Source organism: Meleagris gallopavo, chromosome 5 (genome assembly GCF_905368555.1).
Source record: "Meleagris gallopavo chromosome 5, MGAL_WU_HG_1.1, whole genome shotgun sequence".
In the NCBI taxonomy this organism is placed as follows: Eukaryota; Metazoa; Chordata; class Aves; order Galliformes; family Phasianidae; genus Meleagris; species Meleagris gallopavo.
In genome coordinates, this window is record NC_139408.1 from 47754227 (window position 1) to 47781075 (window position 26849).

Here is a 26849-nt window from a genome sequence, read left to right on the forward strand (position 1 = left end):
GGGCTATGCTGGTATGTAACTTAAAAACCCTACAGATTATCAGAATCTGAAGGCACACAAAAAAGAACAATATTCTGATTAAAAAATTGATTTAGTATGCAGCTTCTCTTTATGGTCCCTTGGTAAAAATGAAATCTCCCTAACAAACACTTAATAAAACCTGTCAATATATCTAGAAAGAAAAATGACACAAATGCATTAAGTATTAAATACCCTTGAAAAAAAGTCACATATTCCATGAATTTTTGATGCACTATCTTGACATTAATGTAAAACCTTGATATTTATAATTGACAGATATTTAATAAAGTATAGAAGATGTCTGCTGCATAGCATGCAAATTGCTTAGACTGATCAAAAAGATACAGACGTATTTAAACTAAACAAACACTTGATACGTAAAAAAAAACAATAAACCAGACCTAGCTTTTATCGGTTTATACACATAGGTCTCTATAGATTAGCTATGAAGCATGACACATCCACCACATGAATCCTGATTTTAACTTCTCAAGTCTGTTATGAAGTAGTTTCATAAAGTTGGGAGGGGAAAAGCGTTAAATAAAAAATGGAAACAGGAAATGTGAATATATTCATTTAGATGCAGGTCCTGACATTCTACTGAAAGAGTTATTATAAAGAACAAATACCATCTATTTAGTTACCCTCTCTGTGAAAATATTGTCAGAGCTGGCAATCAGGGTGATGACCACTGCAAAAACAAATAGCAGCATGTTGAATTTCATTTTCCTCCTGATGCTGCTATTCTTAAAGAAAAAAATAAAAATGTTTCTTCCCCTTCAGCGTTCCAAGCCTTCTTTGAGACATTTGGAGGATATCTCAAAATAACCAAAAATATTAAAAAGTAACAGTGATTGCTGCCAGATTGTCTGCAGCCACTGTGGAAAGAGACAGACTGTTATTCTAGTCACCTAAAACACTATCAGACTAGAAGCCAGTTACACAGTATGGCAACCGGATAAAGGGGGGAAAAAATCCCCAACAACAAGAAAAAAGGCTTCTAAATATTTTTCTCTCTGAAAAGCAGTGACATCCAAGGGTTCACATCTCATGTTCAGTGTTGCACGAGAAAGCACAACTCCTGATGGCCCCAGAGGGGCCTTCACACTAATAATTTCCTCATCATGTTTTTGGACGGGCTTTAGAAGATTAATGATTCTCATATCCCAACCTAGACGTTAGATGACTCCTCCACTTTTGAGGGGGCTTATTTTTATTTGGACAGGATGAAGGATTAGATGTAGAAAGGGTGGGTGCCTTTCCAGCCGAGAAACCATCACAACCTCACTCCTGCTATCCAGCCTACACAAGCATTAACCTCCTGTACAAGAATGGGCAGACTATTAGAGACTACACCCCTTACCCCATTCAATCATGAAATGCCAAAGCTCATTTATCAGAGCTCCCAATCTCAACAAAGGCACTGCCATTAAAAGGAGCTTAATATCTGCTTCTTTACCAAGTGATGCTGTGTACAAGTCCTATTACTGTAACATGCAATAAAGCTTCTGGGTAAAAGCAGAACTAGAGTAAGTTTACAAAGTGTTAAATTTGCACGTATATGTATGCTGCTACGTTTCGTGGAAATAATTGATATATGTGCAAAGACATATTGGCCAGCATATTTCTTTGTACAATTAGCCCTTCCATCTCATGAAGAAGAAAAAAATAATAGAATCACTGGATATAATCAAAGTGAATGGAGTTGTTTTTTTTTTTTTTTTTTTTGTTCTTTTTTTTTCTTTCATTTTTTTGGAAGACACCACCTCTAAGTTGAGATAAGCCGCCCACCTGAGTAATCTACTACTCTACTGCAATACCTAACTAGAAAACAGTCCTTGTTTAAATCACTTTTCTGCATTTTAACTCAACACTGAACACATCCTTCAAGTAGTGACAGACCCATGAATAAGTTTCATGTGTTTATAAATACATAGGTGGTTGAACTTCTGTGAAGGACGTTTCGAGTACACACAAGTCCAAGGAAAAGTAACAGACAATCTGTGTATCAATATTACTAAATCAGATTTCAATATTCTCAAGAACCTCTTGTGCACTGCTAAAGTAGAAACAGCTCCATTTCTATGTTGAGAAAGCATCATATCAAGTGCTGAGATTATACTGAAGATATCACTCCCCACCCCAGCAACCCCGAACTAAAACACTAAGAGTACTCAAAACCAAGTTAAAGCCAAAAACAGTTTAAGCTTCCACCCTGTTAACTGTAATTCCTTTGAACAAAAAGCCCAAGGGTTTGTTCCTTTTGACCAAACAATTTATTTCCTCCTCTTCTTTACAGATTCTCCCCTCTTTCCAGTGTACTCATTAGCACGGGGAGATTTTGTTATGAGCCTTGGATGCTACTTGATGGTTTCGGGCCAATGTGTAGGTGTATGAAAACACAAACACACACCACACACACACTTTCAGGGCCAGAAGCAGGAAGATCTGTCAGCATTTGCTGGTTACTGTCCCTTTCCTAGTTCTGGAAATCCTTTGAAGCAGCAGCCTTGAAGAGAAACTCCTCTCTGTGGAGCAGCTGAGGATTTAACTGCCCTAAAGCTAAGTAAAATAAAGAATTCAGAACGGAGGATCCTAGTGATCTACAGGGAAACAAGAGTTCTTTTTTTCCATTGGAAGTATGTTGCCTAACCTAACAAGGGAAAGCCAGTTCACCATACAGGATAGGAGAAAAAGCTAAAGATTATTTTACTTTGTAATAACATTTTATAACTACAGAGGCATGCTTTGGAATTTTCAAACAGCCTGATTCATTAAGCATTAGGAATTAGATCTACAAATGTACACTGTTGCATGATTTTTCTTATGGAAGAAAGACAATCTTACTCCACAAAATCTAATCCTAAAATTAAAGATGTATCGCAGGACTGAAACTTACTAAATCTAAGTAACAGTCTTGCTTATTCTTTATGTCAGCAATTTTTATTTACTTTCTGCCAATATATACACAAGAAAGCACTGTTCCACACTATTATGGGATTCGTGTAGCGGAAGCAGACTAGAATGACTCCTCCTGGTGCAATGGAATTTAACTGAAGCATCTATTTTTTTGTACCTTCTACCTGAAAAAAAAATTGTGCTTAGTTGATGAGAAAGCGGCGGCATAACAGACAGCTCAACCATGACATCAGCTACTAACTAGAGTGCCTGAAGGACCAACAACCCATCTCATATGCAAAATGGACACTACTGTTTGACAGAAGACACAGTAAACATTTTCAAACAACAGCAAACCAGTATCCTGCTTACAAACCTGCAGGTACTTTATTAAATGGAGGCAAGACAGTGACTGACTTTTTAACATCCACTTCACGAAATACAGGATATTTCTTTATCTTTTCCCAAATAAGAGCCAATTAGTTATGACACAAAATAGTGACCAAGTTTCCTCTACCTTTTCCTGTCTTTTCCTGTCCCCTCACAGAGCTAAATGCAGATCCCCAGGGGCTGAAGGAATGAAGAGGAGAGCAAACAGGGTGAGAATGGGCTTGTTTCACAATGAGGCAGCCCCCCAGTCACCCCTCAGATGCACTAAGCCTATACCTCCTTTGGTAAATGGCCTCACGAAACATGTCTTGTGTTCGTGCTGAGCCTGAGATTGACAGAGTCTGACTGTAGTTCTTCATGCAGTTACAGTAAGACAGCTACAGACCTTTGTGAGGAAACTTTATTACGTCTGCATATGGGGACTTATTTACTCTTTAGACTCCGCCTGAAGTTCAAAGTTTACCTTGTTCATTTTATCTAGTGCAAGATAATGATGCTTCATGCTCAAATTCATCACAAACCTCCATTACTGATTCACTGAATCACAGACCACAAATAAGATGCTTTGATGGAAAGCCTGAAGTGAACTGCTTCAGGAAGTCAGGGACAATACTTCCTACTCACCACCGCTCCTCTTCTAACAAGCATTAACATTACACAGTATGGACAGTGCTCTGGCACCTGTGAATCAGCTACTCAAGTTCCCAGGTAAATCCTACTAGTGACCACTTTTGTGGCAGTTCAGACCATGATAACTAAGCTACTGTACTGCACAAGGGACACCGCATATTGGAGAGGCTAAGTCCTGGAGCCAGTTGTACTGGGACTATAGCAGACATACAAAACTAAAAACTTATCACTTCCTCTTCAAGTTACATTCAAGCGATAGTACAAGAAAATAAACTTTGGTTTACTTAGCAACATATCAATCTCCTACTGTGTGGAGTATTAGCACTGAGTCTGACTGAAGAGGATAATCCACTTTGTAATTTAGTTAAATTACTAATTTTAACAAAGATAAGTCCCCTGTATAATTTTGTAGTGCTTAAAGAATACATCCTTTGAGTATTCCATTCTAAGAAACCTCAGCTTGTTATCATATTTTAAATTTATGGAACATTTGTAACTGCTGTTATATCAGGAAAAATATTAAATCTGCACATTAAGTACAAACTTTATATGAGAAAGTATACTTGCAAGTGCATGATGATCTTTCGGTGTCTACTGAGGCACTCACTTCCACAAAAGACACAGGCAGCATCTCTGGGGATAAACTCAACTGCCCCAGAAAGTGCAACTTGGTTAAAAAATAGGAATAAAAGCAAATAATGGAAAAGCAAACAGAAAAACAAAAAAGGCTCTACATGCTATTGGCTGTAAAAACAGTTGCTTATCTGCATTCTCAACCAGGAGGGTGGTTGAGAACCCTATCTTCAAAAAATAAAAAAAGCCTTTAAAGACCACAAGACTAACAAGAAAACGTATTATTCCTCCCAAATGTGGTTTAAACTGTGCAGAAACGCATTTTGCTTAGTGCTGGCATATAAACTTTGAAGTACATCTCTGTTTCTCTAGAGGAAAGAGGGCATTTAGGCTAGTAAATGATATAGATCACAAATGAATGCAAACCATTCAGAATATAAAATAAATTAAAACCTACTGATTTGATCTTAACCACAAATGTCCAAAGAAAGATGAGATCCACATCCAAACCGAAAGATATATTTTATCCTGCCTTGTCCCCATCCAATTTTAAAACATTCTGGCTGTTAAAAAATAACAGACACCACGTAGGATGTGCCTGCATTTTCATCTAGGCCAGCACGGTCCAACTGGCACCCATCGGCTGAATCTGGACCACAGGATGCCTCCATATGGCCTGCCACCTTTTCCTTGGAGGAGCTAGGGAACAGCTGTTTGAGGAGCAAATGCTGCCCAAACAGCCCAACACCTCCTCCTGTGTCCGGCTGGCTCAAAGCCCAAAGCTGTCGCCATGCTCCGGTGGGAGGCAAGGAGGGAACGGAGGAAGAAGGAAGGAGCCCTCCCACCCCTGCAAGGTCTTGAGCTCTTCATCTGGCCAAGACAAATTTAGACACACATAAGCCAGCAAAGCCTGCAGCTGCTTCTCTCATAGAGAGGAGAGGCCACAGGAATGGTCCAACAAAGCCCTTGGATGTGCTGTTACTGTCACCATAGCCAGGAGTGGGATATACCAGAAGTGACATTAAAAAAAAACACACATACATATATATATATATATATATATATACACACATTACACACACACACATAAATATATATATCAGGAAATTGGCCCAGGTTTGCAAAGTCTAAACCACCTTACAGTAAATACACTGAATGGTACAGTACAAGCAAACAATCGATCTTCAGTTTGCTGCCAGCAAAACAGATTAATACAATATTTTGGCCCTTACAGAGATGAAAAACACAGAAAAGCATAAATATATTCCATCATTAACTGACTATTGATTTATTATTGATCAAGCAGAACAACTCAGCTGCTGAAATTTGGACAAAGCAAATATAAATAGCAACACTATCATACCTCTGTAGCTGCCCACACAATTAAATTTTAAATCTCTCCTATGGTTGACATTTATAGCAGATAAGTAAATAAAGGGGAAAGATACAGAATTTACAACAGTGCCTTTTTTTTTTTTTTTCCAGTGACATTGACATTACTTCTGAAAAAAAAACTGTTTGATTGGCATGCCAATGAGTATAAATTAAATGAGAGAAAAAACAGAGTTCTGAGGATTGGCTGCTACGTGATCAAAATTGTATTCTGTTTCCAAATACATTTACTTTTGGCTGCGTATTAAACTCTGTAGAAGCATTAAAATACTCTGTATCTATTATACCAATACAAAACAAACAAACAAAACAAACAAACAAAAAACAAAAAAACCCAACATCCAAACATTTGCTTGAATAGAGCATTTTATAAGTTAGTATATTTGTCTGCATTTAACTCAAACATTATTTAACACCTGAAAGTTAAATGGCTGTATCTTAAAGCTAAGTACAGAGTGAGACCAGACATTCTACTTGACACTGACCTGGAAAATCACACACATTATTAGAATTATATTTTTATTAATATTTATTAATATTTATTAATATTATTAGAATAGCATAGATTAGAAACAGTATGGAGAAATAAAGCAAGACTGGCTTTATCCAGTCAGCTTAACTCTGAAATTCTTACTTATTAATTGACAATCATTCTTTATTCACTGATTTTTACGCTATCCTTATGCAAGAGTAAGTTAGAGAAAGGAGATCCTGTCATTGGCATTTCTTAATAAGTTAACTTCTACTGGCCAGAAAAACCTTCTGGCAGGATACACTGTACTTTAACTTTTACTTCATTAAAGGCACCTCAGTTTACTGGCAAGAAGGAAAACCTGCTTCCTAACTAAGTTAACATTTCTTTTAAGCAAGACAGTTTAACAAGTTAAGAAGAATGCATACGTAATGAAAGCATGACTGAATTAATTTAATCCACAACAAGAACCCTTTGTCTCTACCAGGTTACAAAAAGGTAGCTGTTTGCAAGCACCTGGACCTTGACATTACTTCTAAATTTAGAGCCAGCTATTAAAATACATACAGTTACAAGTTCTTTACAAACAAATGCTAATTTTCTTTATGTTATTACATATTTTTAAAGGTTTTGCTACAAATTACTTAAAGAGTTGTGCTATGGCTTAAGTGCAACAGGTTACGGTTTGAGCAACAGGTATTTCCAGCATTATTCCATTCACCCAAATGGCCAAATTAGCCAAATGAGGAACGGTCCTAGCTTCAGACTCAGAATGGTGGAGATGAGAAGGGACTTCTGGGTTCATCTGGTGCAACCTCCCTGTTTAAGCAGGGACAACCTGAGCAGATTGCCCAGGACCACGTCCAGATATCATTTGACTTTCTCCAAGGTTGGAGATCCCAGCCTCTCTGGGCAACTGCAGAGAAGCAATGCTCAGTCATCCCTCATAGTAAAAAAGTATTTCCTGATGTTCAGACCAAGCTTCCTATCTGCCAAGTGGATCACCTCCCTCACACTGCTGCCAACACTTCTAATGCAGCCCAGGACACCACTGGCCCACCGTAGCAAAGACAAATTACTGGCTCGTGTTCAACTTGGCCCCAAGCACATTCACAGATCACCTATGAAGTTCCTGTCAGCCTATTTCTCCAGTCTGTTAAATTCCTTCTGAATGGTAGTGCAACCCCTCTGGTGCTTCAGTCACTTCTCCCATTTTGTGTCATCAGCAGATTTGCTGAGGGCACTCTGTGCCCCATCACCTGGCTGCTGGCCAGTCATTAGTGACATTCCCCTGGGCTCAGCTCTAGAGCTGGTTTTGTTCAAGATTTTTATCAATGAACTTATAGCAGTTGAACACATCCTTAGTGCACTTGCTGATGACACTAAACAAGGAGGTGCTGCTAAGTCCCTGGAGGGAACAGAGACCTCACAGAAGAATTTAGATAGTCTGGAACATTGGGCAAGTATCAAAATGAAATTCAACACAGGTGCTGAGTTCTGCACCTGGAACAGAGTAATGGTGAACACATGTGAAAGGAGGGCTCAGGAAGAGAGGGACCTGGTTACAGCAGTCTCAGCATGAGATAGCAGCACACCCTAGCAGCAAACGATGAAAGCTGCGCTTTAGAATTCATTAAACGCAGCACAGCCAGCTGCTCAAAAAGAGGTAATTCCCTCCATATTTACTGCTGGTGCAGCCTCACTTTGAATATTGTGTGCAGTCCCACAAAATAAAAAGGATGTTTAAGATACTTGAATGCGTGCAGAGGAGGGCAACAAAGGTAATAAAAAGGCCACATCCAACAAGGAGAGATTGAGAACAATCTTGTTTTGTGTTGGAGAAAAGGAGGCAGAGTTGCTCACTGTTTCTCTCCCTCATGAGGGGAAGCAGAGAAGGAGATCGCAGACTCATCTCCCTAGTCACTGATGACAAGACATGTAGTAACAGCACAAAACTGCATCAGGGGAGGTTCAGACTGGATATTAGGGAAAATTTAACTGTGAGCATGGTCAAACACTGAAACAGTCTCCCTAAAGGTGGTTGATGCTCCACGACTGTGTTCAAGAGACATTTGGGTAACACTCTTAATAACATGCTTTAACTTCTGGTTAGTCCCAAAGCAGCGAGGCAGTTAGGCACGATGATCTTTGTAGGTCCCTTCCAACTGAATTTTTTCTTCCTGACATTTATTAATAATGTTGTACAGCACTGAAACAGTACTGACCCCTGGGGTACACTGGCCTCCAAGTGGACTTTGTTGGACTCATTACAACCATACAGGGGCTCAGCCAGTTCTCACTCTACCACCCAGTCTTCTCATCCAGCCCATACTCCAACAGGTTCTTTTTCCATGAAGGTCTAATAGGAGACAGCATCAAAACCCTTACTGAACTCCATACAGACAATATCCACTACCCACCCATTGTTTAGCAAGCCAGTCATTTCAGCATGGAAGGTTATTGGGTTAGTCAAGCCTTATTTTCCACTTGTGAATTTATGCTATTTCCACGATTAGTCCTTCCACTATGGTCTGTATTTCCCAAGGTCCTCCTTCCTGCCCTTCTGGAATATAGAAATGGTACTTTGCTTTCATCAATGACTTGGATACAAGACTTGAAGATGCACTAAGTAAGTTTGCAGCCAACACTACACTGGGAGGAGCTGTTAATTCCTTTGAGGCTTTGGAGAGAGACCTTGCCAAATTAGAGGGCTGGGCAATCAGCAACCACGTGGAGTTCAACAGGAACAACATTTGCAGTGTCCAAAATGATTAAATAGTATTGTGGTACTTCCATCTGCTCTAGGAGCATTCCACGTCTTGTTTTGATTTACAAAAGTTTCTCTTTAGTAGACTACAAACAGTCATCCAGGTGCAGCTGTGAGAAAAAGTAAAACAGGAAAACCACTGCATACTTTTTTTTTTTTTTAAAGGCTCAAAGCATTTATTTTCTTTACAAATATAATCTTACTATGAATGTCTGTAAACTATATGGCTCCCTCTTGTGCTTATTATACCACATTTCAACCTACAATATATATATTTTTAAAATATGAAGCCATAAATATTTGGACTCTATTCACCCTTCACTATGCCCATTATTATGTGCCCATAAATGTTAATGAAAGTCACACACGTACCTTCCCAGGGAAAAGAGAACCCTGCAGTTTACTAAACTCCACTTTGGAATAAACTACAAAAACTCAGAACTATGAATCTGCTATGATGAAAGTACTCCTTTGACCATTTGCTGTATTTTGATAGCAATGCAGAGGCTAAATACACCTTTAAGGCACATCTGCAAGAACTTTCAACTATTTTTCAGTTATCAAATTACATACATTTAGAAAGGTGTCAGTGTGGTTTATAGACCCTGGCTAACATGCTCAAAGGTTTATTTTTGTCTACTCAACATCACACCTGTTTCTGCTTATCAAACCAGACCACAGTTTGGCTTGCAACAGCTGTGAAATGCATAAATCTGCCCATTCTTCATGTGTATCTGGACTAATCACTTTGAGAAAGAGTTAGAACTACAGTGCTCTGAGAAATCCACCACTGCTGACAAGGTAGTGAAATAAAACAGACCAGCACTTGTCAAGTTGTTTAAATCTGCACATGTATCAGAAACAGAATTATTTTAATAACAGTCTAGCAATCCTATATGGAAAGACAATGAAGCACTTAAATGGTTTAACCCTTTTCTTCCCCTAGTCATTAGAGACATTTTGCAGACTAAAAATTCTGCAGAGTACTTTAAATATTCTGAGTTCACAACTTAATCCCTTTTTTAGTGTCTCTAGATATTAAAAAAAGCCTCTTATTTCAAGATTCTATTGCTTTATTTCCTGTGGTAAAACAAACCATCAAGAAAGCAAATATAAGATTTCTGTAATGCAAAATGGATATTTAAAATGTTTAAAAAAAACACTAAGACTGCACACCTGAAGGAGAATCAAAATTCTGGTTACAAGCACCAGCTTTCCTTAAAATGCTTACTCGAATGTAGCAGTACTGAATGAAATGGTACACAAAAGTCTCATGTTCACTTTCATAAAGCTTGTGGAGTGCTCTGCCCTTCTTAAAAAAACAGTTCTGCTTTGCCTTCTTTTCATTTTCATGATGAATCTTTTTCACCACTTTTTCCCTTTTCCATATGTTCTTGAATTTCCAAACAACACGTTACCCTTCATACTATTATTTTTCAGTCAAATTTGTTTATAAAATAAGAGTGCATGCAACATGATACAAAAATTCTCTTTTTCCCGAATAATGAAAGCGATACTTTGTTTTAGGGAAAAAAAGGAGGCACCTTGTGCACTGTTTTCTTCACTATTTCAAACATTGTAAGCTTTTATTTTTGAGAGTAGAAACAGTGATCAAGTAGTATTAAAACTTTCCCATTACTTTTCATCAAAAGCACTGATTTCTACTTAGTACATTCACTTGGCAGTCCTGGATAAATCTATCCATCTTTCCAATGTGACATTTTTACTGAATACTAGTAAGGAAGTATTCAGTTGAAACTGTGGTTACCTAGCACGGCACCAAATAATCAGAAGGTACCTAATGTTTACCCAGTAAATATTACTACTCAAGTTTCTAAAGAACAAGTAAATAAAACACATGATTCCTATTTGATCCATGTTCATGCTCATGTTAAGTTTAAAATAGTAGATATATTATGCAAAAAGTATTTGTCAGGAGGTTAAGAAACATTTGGTATAGATTTTTTTTTTAAATCACAAATGACCAGAACCTGTATGTTTAATATTTCATGTGAAAGACAATGCTACCATACTATTTTTTTTTCTTTGGTATATGAATAAAAAGTCTAAAGAGAAGAACATAATGTATTTAAAAACTATTTCCACAAAGGTATCCATTACAGCAGATGAAGCTGAACTATACTGGTTTCAAAAGTATCAGAATAGAACAGTTTCAGTTGGAAGAGACCCTACGAGGATCAAGATCAACTGTCAAACTATCTTGGGGCTGACCCAAATTTAAAACGTGTCATTAAGAACACATTATCCAAATGCCTCAAACATAGACAGGCAGAGAGCATCAATCACCTCTCTAGAAAGCATATTCCAGTGTCTAACTAACCTCCTGGTAAAGTTTCCCCTGATGCCGAGTCTGAACCTTACTGCTTTCAGCCATTCCAGTGTGTCCTGTCAACCAATACAAAGGAGAAGAGATCAGCACTTCCCTCTGCCCTTCTCCTCCTCAGGAAGTTAGAGAAAGCAATGAGGTCTCTTTTTCTCTACTTAACCAACCCAGTGTCTTCAGCCGCTCCTCACAGGACATCTTCCAGCTCTTTAACCAGGTTTGCTGCCATCAGTATCAGCTTTGATGCTTTCAAGTATCCTAACATCCTTTTTGAGTTGTGAAGCACAGAACTGTATGCAATATTCCAGAAGAAGCCGCATCAATGCTAAATACAGTGGGAGAACCACTTTTGACCAGCTTGTTATGCCATGTTTAATGCAATGCAGAATACAATTTTCACTCTTGACTGTCAAGCCACAAGGGCAGACTGTGAAGTACCATACCAGTTTCAATGTAATTGATAACACAGAAAATGCAAGAGTACAGACTATTAAAAGCTTGTTACACATGCAGAAAATCATCATCAGGTTTCCAAAGACAGTCTGCCTCTGAAGTCATCCTACTTACGTTATTTTCTTTGCTTAAACTGTAGCTCCTCTTACCGTAACAATCAACAGTATGGCTCTTGATACCAAATATGAATTATTTAGTGAAACACTGCTTTGATGACATTAGCTTAAATGGTATACAAATTATCTTTGACTAGCTTTAAGAAATAATAAGAGAAATAGAATAAATTTGCCATCCTTAAACAGATGGGCAAAAAACATTTTGTCAAACATTCAAGCTCTTTTCCCACATAATACGTGGCATGCAATTACATCACAGTATTCTATAAACATCCTAAGTTGTTTGTATCACCTTAGTATCAATTAATATACATTCATCAATCACTTCAATCACTGAGAAGATGTTCAGAAGGACTGGACACACAGCAGACCCAAGCCGGAGTGTAATCCTAGATCTCATTTCTCTGCAGAACTGCGTATTTTTTTCTTACTGTTCTGATCATATAACTTCTCACATTGACTAGTGCTGCTGCAATAGTGCTAGGAAGTTGGTAGAACTAACCACAGATTAGCTATCTGATTAAGTATTGCAAGACCATGAAGAGCAGTTAGAAGAATTCAGTAATGTTACTCTGATAATGTTACAGGAGAACATAACTGTTCCGTGTTTTCTGACCTCTCCTATGGTCAAAAAACCTTCTCTCTAGACTGCGCATCTGTGGAAATTCAGTACGCCTCATTTATGTTTTTTACACAGACACAACAAGCTTTGGATGGTTGGACATTGAATCTGACCCTAACAACAACACATCACTATTCCCCTACAACATTATATCAAGACAGTCAGAGTAACAGTTCTATCTTAAAAGCTCAATTTAAATCATTATTTAATAGTTCAAGAATCTCACAGGCTCTCTACACTCAAATTGTTACCAGATGTGGTTATGTATTTAAAACCAATCAAAATTATTATGTTAAATAGAAGGGAAAACTACAGGTAAACCACAGTCATTGGAAAGGCTACGTACACAATATTATCTTCCATCAATTAAAAATTATGTTTCTGCTTTGATTACTGTAAACTACATCTTTCAATGAATCAAAGGAACAAGTTGTATGAGAACTCTGGAGGCCACTGAGCCCAGCTACTCACAGGGAAACTTCTGGAATCTGGCTAGCAGAAGGAAAAATTGAAAGCAATAATTGGACCTCCCCTTATCTCCTCAAATTGAACAAGTTTAGTTCCCTGTGTCTCTTCTTGCACAGAAAAAGGGCTAAAACAAGTGAGGTCTTAGCTCTGCTCTGCGCTCACTCCAGTTTGTCAATGTTCTTGTGTTATGGACCCAAGAATGTACAGTGTTCCAGGAGAAATCTCAACAATGTCAAACAAAGGGCAGTAACCACTTCTCTTAATCAGCTAAATACATACTTATATATTCATAAACATACTGAACTGCAAATTTTTAAACAGCAGTTCAAAAAAAACAGCAGGAATTTCCTTCAGTGATTCAAACCTTTTAAGAATAATACGCTTTCTCTATTATTAAGCATCACTGTTTTCACACCTTTTTCAATCATGAGATGAACTATACTATTTACTATATTTAAGATGCTTACCTGAATAACTTTGTAGAAATAAGCATATTGTCGGGCTGTGTTTTTATATTGGCTAAAAACATCATGTATGGCCTGAGTTGACCGAAGATACTGCACTTCATCTTCTTCAAAGTAGAGAGGAGTATCGTATTCATTGGGGAGAGTCTGGATGTAGGGCAGCCAGAAAGAGTTGGGATTGGCTCGCTCACAAAGAAGATGGAATGCCAATGTTATATTGCCCATGGCTTGTAGAATTCGATCTTGAGAATACAAGGAACCTGAATTAATCAGAAAGGTGAGGCACTAAATTAACAAGCCATGGAAAACATCACCTTACACTCACTTTAAGTTAAAATTCTGAAATGACAAGTAAGAATTCTCAACCAAGAAGAGTTTTTCAGCTTTCTAAAATATTTGGCCACTTGCATTTTATTTTGCAACAAGTTATTTGAGTAAACACGTCATACAATCATATGGTAGAAGACATGAAGCTAGAAAAATATTTAGTGTCTGAGAACATTTCAACTGGCAGTACTGTAGAAACTGCATGATACACTATCCACAGAACACTGTACTAGCTACATAATGTGCTCAAAGTAATACACATGCTTCTAGAATATCAAATACACCCAGTGTGCTCAGCCAGAAACAGAAATTTTTTCCACTATGTTCAAGCTTCTGGATATGCCAACCCTGATGGTGAAGGTAATCAAGTCCTGTGGTATAGTAGATCTGCTAAATAAGAGATTTAAATTTAATGATCTCAAACTTCTTACTTAAGAACTTCCTTAATATCTTACCTAATACTGAGCTTTTAGCTGACTCAACTGTCATCAACAGTTTTCTAGGTACCCACAGAAATAACTCTTCAGCCTACAGAAAGAAAAAACAAGTAGAGGGTCAGTTAACATTTATATGACATGTCAAGTGTTAGGTATGCATCATTAAATTCCAGTTTTTCTTTTTTAATAAAAATTATTTTGCAAAATTCTTCCTTCTCTTTCACTGAAAATTAAACATTGCAAAAACTGAAGTGTCCGTATCTGCATTACACAAAACAAAGATATGTATATTGCAAAATAAAGTGCTTTGCTTTCTAGATACCAACATGTGAACCTCAAAATGTACAATATCCATTATACTGCTATTAACTGTGTGATCATACTTTTTCTCAGTAATCTTTTCCAATGCCTCTGATTTTAGGAGAAATGTTTTGAGATTTTAATCCTTATCAATCAGTGGTACTAGTCTTAAGTACATGCCGCTGAAGCCCTAGAGCGAACACAAGACTCCTTTTTCAACATTCTTTCTACAGCTGCTGATTGTCTCTTCCCATCCTCCATTTTACAGATGGGAGACAGCTGTAAAAAAAACAGCTTAAATGCTTACCTTTCAGTAGTTAGCTAACTGTACGCATCTACTTTCCTTACCTGACGATTGAAAGATATTCAGTATCAGGATTTTGTTTTGTATCTTTTTCCCCCCCAAATTCACTAGAAAGTAAGTATCACAAGTACCTCCGTGAGGCAAAAAGACCAGTGCTTAAAAGTAATGTGAAAGAAGATACTAGAGGAGTTAGAAAGTATGTGAGCAGGCTACATTAATAAGGTAAGAGCAATCAGGCAAACATTATGGGCAAACAAGGATAAAGACCAGTAAGTTCACAGTACTATTCAACAGTCGAAGTAATATTCAATTTTATTAACTATTTTATTTCTCAAGTACACAGTTCAGCTTTTCAAAACAGCAGTTTTATCAACAGTCAAAATACAGAAGAAGATGAATGTTCCAGAGCTCAGCAGCTATGTTTCAAATATCATCTGCTAATTAAGTCAAGTGTTCACATGCTCACCTTTATCTCTCTTGTTGCTTTCAAACCAAACCCCTCCTCTTCAAAGTTAGCTATTTCAAAACCTTCTGTGGATGCTCCATTTTCAGTTGCCCATTTTATCAATTCAGGGAAATAGTCATCTCGTTTTCCATCAAAGACAACAGACAAACCTACATACAAAATTTATTAAAAAAAGCAGAAATAAGAGGATCTAGAAAGATAAAGAAGTACAATATAAAGGCTCTCAGCTATCCCACAGCAGTTCTACTTGGAAGCAGCTGATTCCAAACTGTCCTCTGTTAAGCATTACTTGATAGTAGACAAAAGGCTGCAAAACTGGCTTACTCGTCACTTTAAAAATACAGCCATTTGAACAAAGCTGAGCTAAAATATGAAACTTCTCTCCTCTTCTCTTTTTAAATAAGGGTGAAAATATTTCTCGGCTTAATACTGCTGATAAACATAATCACCACAACATATTAATACAGTCTTGAGGAGAAACATGTTAAAATTTCATTAATTGAGCACTGGAAATGAAGATAAGCAGATCTCAAGCTCCTTCTCTCACATCCAAAACGCTTGGCTTTTTCATATAGCACATGGATTTGCTAAAATAACTAAGAACTGATCAACCCCTGATATATCACAGTCCTTCCAAACTGCAGACACTGATTCCCCAAAAGGTACGTGGTCCACCAGCGAAATCACAAGTCTCATTCAATTCCTCAGCTTCCCTTTTAACCTTCATCTGATTCAAACCTATGCATTATGGTTCCCAGTTGGATCCTTCCACACCTCTTTGTCTAAGTTCTTTTCAATCCAAATTCTAGAATCAGACCAAATTAAAATTGTTCAAAACCCCCTGAAATGCTCAGGTCATTTTATAAGTGAAATATGTAATCAGCAAATCACTCACGTTAACATTTTGGTTAAGCACAGTTGTAAAATAAATCTTAATGTGAGAAGAGCTTTAAGAAAGTAGAAGTCATGTATTTGAGAGTTTTATCCTTGAAATCATGCATTTAAAATTCCAGAAACAATCAAATCTGTGGTTATCATTGACAATATGATATAAAAGAGGTATACTGATAAGTATTTGCTTTGAATGCAATGAGAATGTGGCACACAATATTTTGCTTGTTTTTAACCAAGCTAGCATTTTTCTTTTATTTCATACTCATTTCATTAAATTATTTTCTGTGGAATATATTTAGAGATCAGACTAGCAAGGCATATCCAATATGGCTAGCTGCATAACTTCTGCAGATCTTCATCAGTATTTAAAATTCAGTCACGTTACAGAACTATTTAATTCTACACTAAACAAAATGTAGCTGTACTGATAAAAGAACTGAAAAATCAGCTCTAAAATTTCCTTTTTCAGCTCATGAAGCAAAGAAGTTTAGAAAACAAAAACACTCCGTTTTCAAGTGAAGAGTTTTAGTTTTGCTCTCTGCAACTCACTGCCCTATTCGAGAAAAGCATGAAGTACTGTACATCGTAAAATTCCCAGCCTCAATTCACAATGCCATTGCTAATTGTCTAAAGCTCATATTAATCTCAAAAACTGTGCAGTATTAGTTATGTTCAATTCAAAAAATAGTTCTGAAAGACACCATACTATTCATACTCACTGTGTATGTGAAAATGTACATTAGAAGACATTTGTATGGCAATAGTGTTGTGGCCGTGCATCTTTCAAGGCAAAAAGAAAATGTCCTATTAACAAATTCTACTGCTGCCAACAGATTTTTGCCATAAATAGTTCTGTCTTCTTGGTGCAGGAGATACAGCGGAAAGCTCCATGCCAACACTAACTCTGCTGTTGTTAACCTGAACTATGCTCAACCAGAACACGTGGATTCCATTGTAGAAACCAGGACACATACCACAACTTCATAGGAGTTACAGGATAGTAAAAGAATGAATCGAGTTCAATACACAGTTACAGGATGCAGTAACTCAAACAGTATCATTTATTCTTTGATATGTCCTCTGCTAATAACTACAGTTCAGAGGTTTAAAAGATCTTTTATGAACTGAGAGTTTTATACATTAGTCAATATATATTTTAAAAGGGGCAAAAAGAATGTTTAAAGCTCCTAAACAGCCTTCTACTTCAAACAAACACATGAAACACTCAAGCTTCATGCAGTCTGGCTCTTTCCCCACCCCTCCTCTTCACTACATAAATATTAGGGAAGAAAACTGTAAAGACATTTTCTGGTATTTCCAGTCTGAATCTCAAGTAAAAAAAAGATAATTCTTAGACAATAAAACAACTCTCTGAAGAGGTTACTTTTATTAAAGACTAAGTGGAAAATAGTTTTTAGAACTTACTTACAAATAAAAACAAAGCTACTATAAAATAGCTTCAATAGATCAGTAAGCTATTGCAGAACGTAGTGAAAGCAAACTGATCTAATCTGAACAATAAACATACATTATATGAAGTATTATTGACAATTTTCCTAAGTTTAAACTGTAATATCATAAGTATATACTTAATTTTATGGTTGGTATATAGCAGATAGATGTCTATTTTGTATATTTATATACTTCCATTTTGTCTAAATTTGATGTCATTATTTTAAATGCAGAAATCATTTTCACGACCAGTAAAGCATTCAGATTAAAACAGTCATAAAGTTTAATTTCAAATGTCCCAATTTATAGATGCAAAAAAGGCAGACTAGACAATCAGAAATCAAAAAGGCCTATTATTCTCAAATGGCATTTTACTGTAGTCCTTCAGATTGTCATCTCACCACAATCTCAAGCTGTCTCTTCTAATTATGGGAAAAAATAAAATCATTTGTCTGTGGAACTCATTCATAAACACAAATATTAAAATTGCCAATGCCAGTGATGATGCTCATCAGAGCATTTAAGACACTTAAAGGTACAAAGAAGCTGCATATCAAGAGAACTAGTATTTTTGTCCCAACATAGTAGAATGGCACAATATTTACATAACCACAACAAAATCTCTCTTTTAGCTGTCAACAGAAACAATTCTTAGGGCAAATTAGTACTGTATGAGCCAAGCATCTCTCACAGTCTTTCACACTTACCTTTTTGTTTTTTGCGAATTTTCTCAACAAGTGAACGAATCTGTACATATTCTTCCCATTCCTTACCAGGACCTGGGGTAGGACTGCTGCATTCTGGAAAAAAATGCCAAACAAAAATATTTAGTATATGCATTTTAACATCAGATAGAAGGTCACAGTTTCACAGTATCTTTACCTGAAGCTTAGTACTAGTCCTTTGAACGTGTTTGCATGGTAAACACCATCTCTGCTGTTAAAAACATCCAGGTTTTTTGACATGTAATGGCTAGAGAGTTTTGAAATTTTCGTAGTATAACTCACCCAAGTTATTTTATTTCCATCAGCTTAGAGGAAGAGAGACATTTAGAACCATAACTTTTGTTTTCAATAATCATCACAATTTACATTAGCCTACTTGCCATTATTCTTACTGTAATGAAAGCAGATAACAATATCACAGAGTTTAACTTCAATAAATGAAGAATTTGCTAGTCCATCTGTTTGATCTACCTAGTTAATATAATGCTCAAAGATGCATACATACTGGAAGGATAAGCAAAGAAAGACTTAGCCAAACTTCAGTGTTAGATTAAATCCAATGTTTCTGACAGTGTTCTAAATGCCAGCATGTGGATCTGAGCTGCATAAATCCAAGTGGGCAGCTGAAGATTACTTTGTTCAACTGATTTGCAAATCTCTCTGTTGAACAAAATATGGAAGCTTGACAAAAAGAACAGCTGATACTTGGCTTTGCTTAGAAAATTAGATCTATATTTTATTTTTGGTAGCAAAGCAGAGGCCAACTGTAGCATAAGCACAAAACTGCTCTGCCAACTCCTTGTCTCCTCTTTATGAGCAATGCTAAGAGAAAACTGATTTTTCAAAGGCAACATTTCATGTCCAGGGTATGAAAATGCAGATCTGCTTTCAACCACGGTGTAGCTTCACTACAGCTGCCAATGACAGTAACAAGTGTGATCTTAGCATCATCATATGAATTTGTGTTCCATTTTCCATGTTTTGTGGAAATAATGGATAAACTCCAATTTCCTCAACAAGTGAAACAACCTTTGGTTGACACACCAGACCTGAGCTCTGCAGAAGATTTCTAAGCAGTGATAAAAATAAGTGTTTTTACTTATGACAAAAGTAGTGGTGCAGTTGAGTTGTAGTGCTGCTTTCCATTGTTAATTTCTCCACTCAAAAGCTCAAGAGAAATGGTATAATTCTTGAGGTTTACAAGAAAAATGCTTTCAACAAAGCTGCAGTGTTAATTAATCCAAGCAGTTTTTTGTTTAACTGATCTCACCGAGTGTTTAAGCTTGAGGAGACAGCCAAAAGCTGCCCAAATATGCTGTGTTGCATATACACACATAATAAACCTGTAACAGTAAAATATATATACTACATGTACTGTAATGTACAGTAATGATATGTATATATCTCTTACCATTACAGCATATGTAGTACTATGAAATACACATTCCCGTATATGAAATTGGTTGCAAGGTTGGCTGCTTAGAGAAAATGAAATAACTGTCTTAACAAGAGAATGATTGAACATTTTTGATCATTTTGCACACCACCCCTTTTCCCTGAGGGGCAATAAATGAAACTTACTTTGCAACAACTCACTAGTCAGATTCAACAGTTCCTTCGGAGATACTGTCGCTGCAGCTCCTGTACCTGACTTCTGTGTTTTCACTCTGCTTTTCTTCCCCATCTTCCAACTAAAACAGATTAACGAGCACACCATCACCAACTACTGAGAAATCAAACACAGTATTGATGAACAGACAGGAAGACAAACAAAATTCTTTCCTCTGCTGATACTAAACACAAGAGTGAGACAGACTGTCCCTGAGGACATGGAGACTATGAAGTCTGGGGGCACAACAAGGCTTCTTTTATCTCCCTAGCAGATAGAGATTAGAGGCTCAAACAACTCAAGTTCACTGTTTCATTTTATCAGTTCTCCCTTGAGTTGCATAATTTAATTTTCCAGCATCTCTTCTACCATGACAAGCCCTCATGTGCAGACTGGTAAGAAAAGACCCCACAGATTCACATCCTTTATAGTTTTTAAAGGAACAACTACAAGCAGTTTATTACACACAACACAAAATCGGGTTACTTCCTCAGGTCATAGAAAGGCAGAAGGTAATATTCATTAGGATATCCATGTGAATTTATATAGAGTATGTAAACTACAGCTTCTCAAATATGATATAAAGAAAAATATTAAATGATGATAGGGATTTATGTTACCATTATAAGTGAATGTTGTTTTAAAGACTAGAAAATGATCGTTAGCTGAATGTGCTCTTGTACAGGGCAAGATAAGAAAATCAAGGCTGAAAAATTTACAACACATATCCAATTACATATGAAAAAACCAGCTTAGCTAAGCAATGCTACCTGCCGTATTTAAGCAGTAGGTGAGTATCCTGATAACACAAGAACTAAATGATAAGCGTGTACTTTCTCTGTGAAGCTACTTTTTGTAATTTAAATTCACATCTGCAGATCGTGAAACAGATTTTAAAGTTTAATTCCAATCCTATAGAAGATTCTGGAATTTCATAGAATCATAGAATGACCTGGGTTGAAAAGGACCACAATGATCATCTAGTTTCAACCCCCCTGCTATGTGCAGGGTTGCCAGCTACCAGACCAGGCTGCCCACAGGCAGTTTCAAAAATATTTTTTAATTTGAAATACAATTTCAGAAATTAAGATTTTTTTTTTCTTATATTAAAACCACATCTCAGGGAGGAAAAAAAAAAAAAAAAAAGGAAGTACAAACTTGTTCCTCATAACAGCAATAAAAAGACATGCTGTTTGCCAATACATGTATGACTGCAGGGAAAGCACTACAGAACGTAGCTGCATAATTTGCAGAGAAAAAAGCCTTCAGGACTGAGATGAATTGCAAACTTCGTAAATATCTGAGGCAGTAGCATATTTCAGTTGAGGGGTTTTTGTTTGTTTTTTGCCCCCCAAGTTCACTTCTCTTGTTGTCTTCTGGTTAATACTTTTTAAGTGCAATGCCATGTTCCCTTTCAAATGCACACTGCTTAAAATTCCTGAAATCATTCTGCAACGAGAGAGTAAGCTGACAGCAATGATGAATAAGCTTGGTAATACACAACACAGCCACATTTCCAAATATAGTGTATCAGCTGGCTTGGAAAGAAGGATCATGCCAAAACACTAGCAGTGATGGGTGTAAATGATCTTTTTCCCCCTTTAATACTGCTGTCAAAAATGATCCATCTCCCCCCCTAACACTGCTGTCAAAGAGCAGTTGTGTCGTGTAAGACTTTGAACTTTTTTCCATATCTCACACAAATAGTATTTTAATGAGCTGTAAAATATTCTCCCTTTGACTTACAGCTTTAGTGTGTTCACCTAACAGCTTTAGTAGGTAACCACGAGAAGTCTGTATGAAAATCCCAAAATAAGTTTGTCTTTTTTTTTTTTTTTTAAATACAGAGATAAAAATACTACTTAGCTTTCTGAAAGGAAATGTTAATACTTATGATATGTGACAACTTGACCACATCACAGGGCCACATTTCCATATGGAAGCAATGTGAAGCATGGATGACAGGAATATGGATCTTAGCAAACAGTACTTCAAGGGAAAAAAAGCAGAAAAAAACACTAGAATTATTCCTCTCTAACTATCAACAAAAAAAATCTCAACTTTTCCCATTCACAAGACCACCAAAAAGTTCATTGTAGCATTTACAAAAACACAGCTGCAGTTAAGTCTAATAGAAAAAAGTCTATGACCAGAAACTAAAAACTATAAAGATATCTTCCTCACACTCACTAGGTAAAACTAGAAGCTTCTAACTTGTAATTGTGTTCAGCAGTGAATGTAACCGTTCTAAAGAAATACTGTATTAGCTTTAAGTATGTTATATTAGTTTTTAATAACTCTGAAACTGCCACTTTCTGTCTTATACACACCTTTCCAGAGATCCCAGAACTCTTGCAATGCTCTCTGTTCCCCTCCACAGCTCTTCATCAATTCTACACTGCCTTCAGAAGCCTCCCCTTCTAACTGGGCAACATCATCTTTTGTAAGTTTGGCTACATCTACACACACTGAGCAAAACTACCACCATTCATGTTGATTGCTGGGCAAACAAGCCAAACAGATATGCTATTCTCAAAGCAGCTTTCCCTTGAGCAAACTGGCCACGTCATGCTTGAACTCTTCCACTCTGAAATTGGATTGAAAATGTCCAACACGCTGACAGATGAAGAGGGAAGAATGACCAGCAGACAGAACTGACGTGACTGCAGAAGCTTCATTTGCTTCAGCCACTACTTTTGAGTTTACAAAGCAGTAAACCAGCTACTCAAAACTTCACTGAGCTTTTATAACAACCACCAAGTCTGGAATTCCCACAGCAAGAGTTACCTGACTAAGTCAAAGGGATCGCCAGCATATTTCTAATGCAGTGGAATACCATAACATTGCATCACCTTTGGTTGTAGATGCCAATTACATTATGCCCTCATTCCGTAAGTTCCCACCCATCTTCTTGCCATACACCAGCACAGAAGGTGAGGGATGCAAATCCAGAATGGGTGTTAGAAGGACAGACATGAGTTGATGAGGGCAGACAAGGAGAAGACAAAGAAATTCTCAAGATATGCAAAGAGCAATGGGAGGTGAGTACAGTAGGTGGTTGTGGGACACGTTCCTTGGCTGTACTGACATGAGTAGGATGTACACAAACCAAGCTTGCAATTTTATTTTTTTCCCCAAAATTGACTGCCTAGACTAAGTCATTTTCCCCTCTACTTCTGTTAAGGAAGTGTGTAAACTTCTTGTATCAACATACATTGAACATCCAGGGGCTTAAGGGACGTGCCTATAGGCAACTGATATCAGTTCTCCCATCTGTAAGCAGGAGAATGCACTTTACATTCTATATGACCAGGTTGAATGGGAATTTGGCCTTTTGCTTCCAATCTAGAGTCAAGGGTTGGGTTTTTGTTTTGTTTTTAACTTGAATCTTATGACTGCTGGTAAAGATAAACACATTTTAGTGAATAGAAAGCATGAAATCAAGAAGTGTAAGAACAGCGTAGGTGGAGGAAGATATCTGTGATCTTTAAGAAAAATTCAGTTTATACACTTACAATGAACACTATATTTGCTTGTAAAAACCACCTACATCATGTCACTTGGAAACCACATTAACACTCTCATCTCTCTTAAAGTATTAATCTAGATGTTCCCAGTAAATAAGTGGCTGTTACAATGCCTTTCCTTCCAGCTCTCGCTCTCATCTCCGTTGTGCTTCACCCCTTCTTGCTATTACCTCTCCCAGCACTGCCCTTCCCTTTGTTCTTCCATTTCCCCTATAAACTTGTCTCAAACGCACTATGAAATACAGTATCATTGCAGTTCACTGTGCACCTTTTCTCCAACACGTTTCTGTAGTTTTATTCAAATTGTAAGCTTGTAACAAGGCAGTCCTTTCCCCCAACTTTTCAAGAGCACCTGAATTATTACAATATTTCAATGGTAACAAAAACTAACAGGAAAAAAAAACACTAAAAAGACTGATGGTAGAAAGCCCACACCATTTCCACTTAAGAATGCATTCTACTTTGAATGCAATGTAAATACAGGACTTCTACCTCAGTCTTTTCTTTCTGCAAGCTATCTACCCTACAGAGACAACAGCCCAAGCAAACAGCTGCCACATTCCCCAGCATCTCCCTGCTTCTATGAAGAAAAGTTGGGCAGCATCCATCTTCACCCAGAGGGATAGTGAGAAGTTTCTCTGCCTCTTTTTACAGTCTATTATTTTCATCCTTTGCCCTCTATACTTCTGTTCCCCTGCCAGATTTTTACCATAGAAAGAACCATGACAGCAACCAAGAGCAGATACTTCTGGAGCTAAAAGAAAAGCACCACGAAGAGGGATTTTTCTTCAGTATGTTCACCCAACTTTTTGTGGTCTAGGCTGCATCTGAGTAATCTTTCTTTCTTCACAAGGCTGTAAAACTCCCCAAGCCAGCTTCTCCTATTTCACACTGAGTTTCACTTTTATCTCCCCTTGAAAGACCTCATTTAGACACATGACCCATTTGTAATGGGACTGCACATTTCCTCTCTCAAGAGAAGTGAATGAAATAATTTGTCCCCACCACTTCTCAACAAGAACAGTCTTCCCAAGATAAGCTCTCTGCAAACCTCATGATTTTTCATTCAGGCATTTCCTCCCTAAGCATTTCCTCCACTATCAGCAAGCAGCTGGATTTTACTCCCTTTCAAGAACCTTTTACCTCTGCCTCTTCTCCCTGCTGATTTTCTTTAAGAGATCTGTCAAGCCAGTAGGTCTGAGCCTTGTTGTTCCTTAAAGGAAGTACAGCATTGTATCCAAAGTACAGGCATCTACAATTAACTGAATGACGTTTGAAAACAAAAGAAACAGTGAACATGAGCAAAATCAGAGGAAAATATCAGACCTAATGCTAAAAATTTATCTCAAGTTTTTACTAATTAAAAGAAGGCAACAAATGGTTCGAAATCCACGCCTCCAAATGAATGTTTTTCCTCTTACTAGAGGATGAGTTTGAATACAGCTACTGCAAATGAATTCGTTACTATTTCAAAAGCAGTTAACGTCAACTAAGTATTTAAAAAATACTAAGAACATTGTTGGTTTTGTACTTACTCAGAAAAATCCAGTTCCTGCAAAGCAACTATTTTCCAACAAGATACTGTTTTTACTTAATTTTACAGCTGGGCTCTTTAGGAAGGCATAAGACAGTCACACGGCTGACACGTGTTTCAATAAACCCTGATGTAAAATACATTTTGATTGTTTGTGAAAATACTGCTTACGTGCTTCAAGCTCAACGAGGTGTTTGCTATGGTTACACAATCCCAAAAGCAACCCCTTCAGAAGATAAAAGAAATTTTATAAGGTTTGGTCCACATGCAATTGAGAGCAGTTGCTGCTAACAACCCTCCTGATGCTCACGTAAGAGAATTCTCCAAAACACACTGTAAAACCATTACTTAAAAAATGCTAACATTGCTCCCAATTTCTATTGCCATAGCTGTACGTAACACTTGTAGGGGTATATTGCTTTTCTCACATACAAGCATTTCAGCTGTACAGGTATATCAGAAAGTAACGTACTATAACAAGTTTAATTCCAAACAGTGATATGCTAAAACAGGAACTAGCAATTATGTGCTACCTCTTCTCATGGCTAAACAGATTTCCAGGAATTCCATAAAGCCACAAAAATCCCCTAAATTTTCAAAACAGCTCCTGTGATGGTTTAACACGACGTGTCCTGCTTCCCAGCGCAGCACTGCCAACAACAGTCAGATTTCTCTGCAGTGTGAGTTCAGACAGAGGCTTCCTGAAATTCTGAGAAAGCCTTGGATGCAACTGAAGATTAGAACAGTGGTATCTAAGCATGCAAGTTGCTTTTTGAGTCCCCAAATACAGATTTCATGTGGGTCGGTCCTCACAGCAACTGCTTCTTAGTCAACAATCTGAATAATTTTAAGGATCAAAAGAGAGGACACCTCTTTAACACAGAACTCCATCTAGTTTGACTCCTTCCACCACTCCTTCCTTTGAAAAAGGTTAAAATATGTATTTTGGTATCGTGTGCAAATTCTTTAGGATATACAAAAAAAATATTAGATGTTTATTGATATACCTATCACTATATTACACTGTCTGCTTCACATAGCAGACAGAGTGGAATAAAGTCTGCCTGAACAGTAAGAAGTTCTGGGGTATTACTGCATAGATTGTTATTATTATTATTTATAAAGTTCTCTAATTGTATTATAGTCAATGACACAAACAACACAAAACTAGGGAACAACATATATTCCAATTAACTGGACTGTCTCCAAGGAAGAGATTTAAAGCCAAAGATGCTTAATGTCAAGGACTACCATTTAATTGCAACAATAATTCCACCTAAGTAGAATGCCCTCAAGCAACTTAGCAGCAATAGGGCCCTTGATTATTTCTACGCAGTGAAAAAAATATTAAGTCTATCAGTTCTGTTTATTTTTTGTTTTAACACCTTTGTCTACCCTCTGCTTTCTACACATATTGCAACTCCAACACCATTTACCATTGCAGGCTGGCTGCTCCTTCCAGATAATTACAATCATCACAGGACAGCCCACATCTCTAATCACCGCACAGGCAGCAGATGCCATAGATGCTCCTCCCTGTGTCTGGGCTTTTCTAATGTCACTAATCCAAGCATTAGGTATCTCATCCAAGCAACGAGGTGATACAGAATGTAACCATACAAAGACACCACTGGCCTTTCATTCTGAAGGGCTTCCTACTCACG

At 37.2% G+C, this 26849-nt stretch overlaps 1 protein-coding gene and 1 long non-coding RNA gene across 2 annotated transcripts in view; both read right to left on the bottom strand.

Annotated features, from left to right (window-relative positions):
• The window catches only part of SETD3 (SET domain containing 3, actin N3(tau)-histidine methyltransferase), a 53471-nt gene that overhangs the window by 17344 nt on the left and 9278 nt on the right, over window positions 1–26849 (bottom strand). Inside the window, exons 2-6 of the mRNA XM_085225603.1 lie at window positions 20097–20206; window positions 18498–18590; window positions 15445–15593; window positions 14393–14465; window positions 13614–13870 (exon numbers count right to left, since the gene is read on the bottom strand). Coding sequence (XP_085081729.1) covers window positions 13614–13870; window positions 14393–14465; window positions 15445–15593; window positions 18498–18590; window positions 20097–20199 — 675 coding nt within the window. The 5' untranslated portion in view covers window positions 20200–20206. The remainder of the gene's footprint in view (window positions 1–13613; window positions 13871–14392; window positions 14466–15444; window positions 15594–18497; window positions 18591–20096; window positions 20207–26849) is intronic.
• On the bottom strand, window positions 1727–13607 carry LOC109367874 (uncharacterized). The gene is made up of 2 exons (XR_004159975.2): window positions 11655–13607; window positions 1727–11549 (listed from the first exon to the last, which is right to left on the bottom strand). It is a non-coding gene; the product is annotated as an uncharacterized LOC109367874 (long non-coding RNA).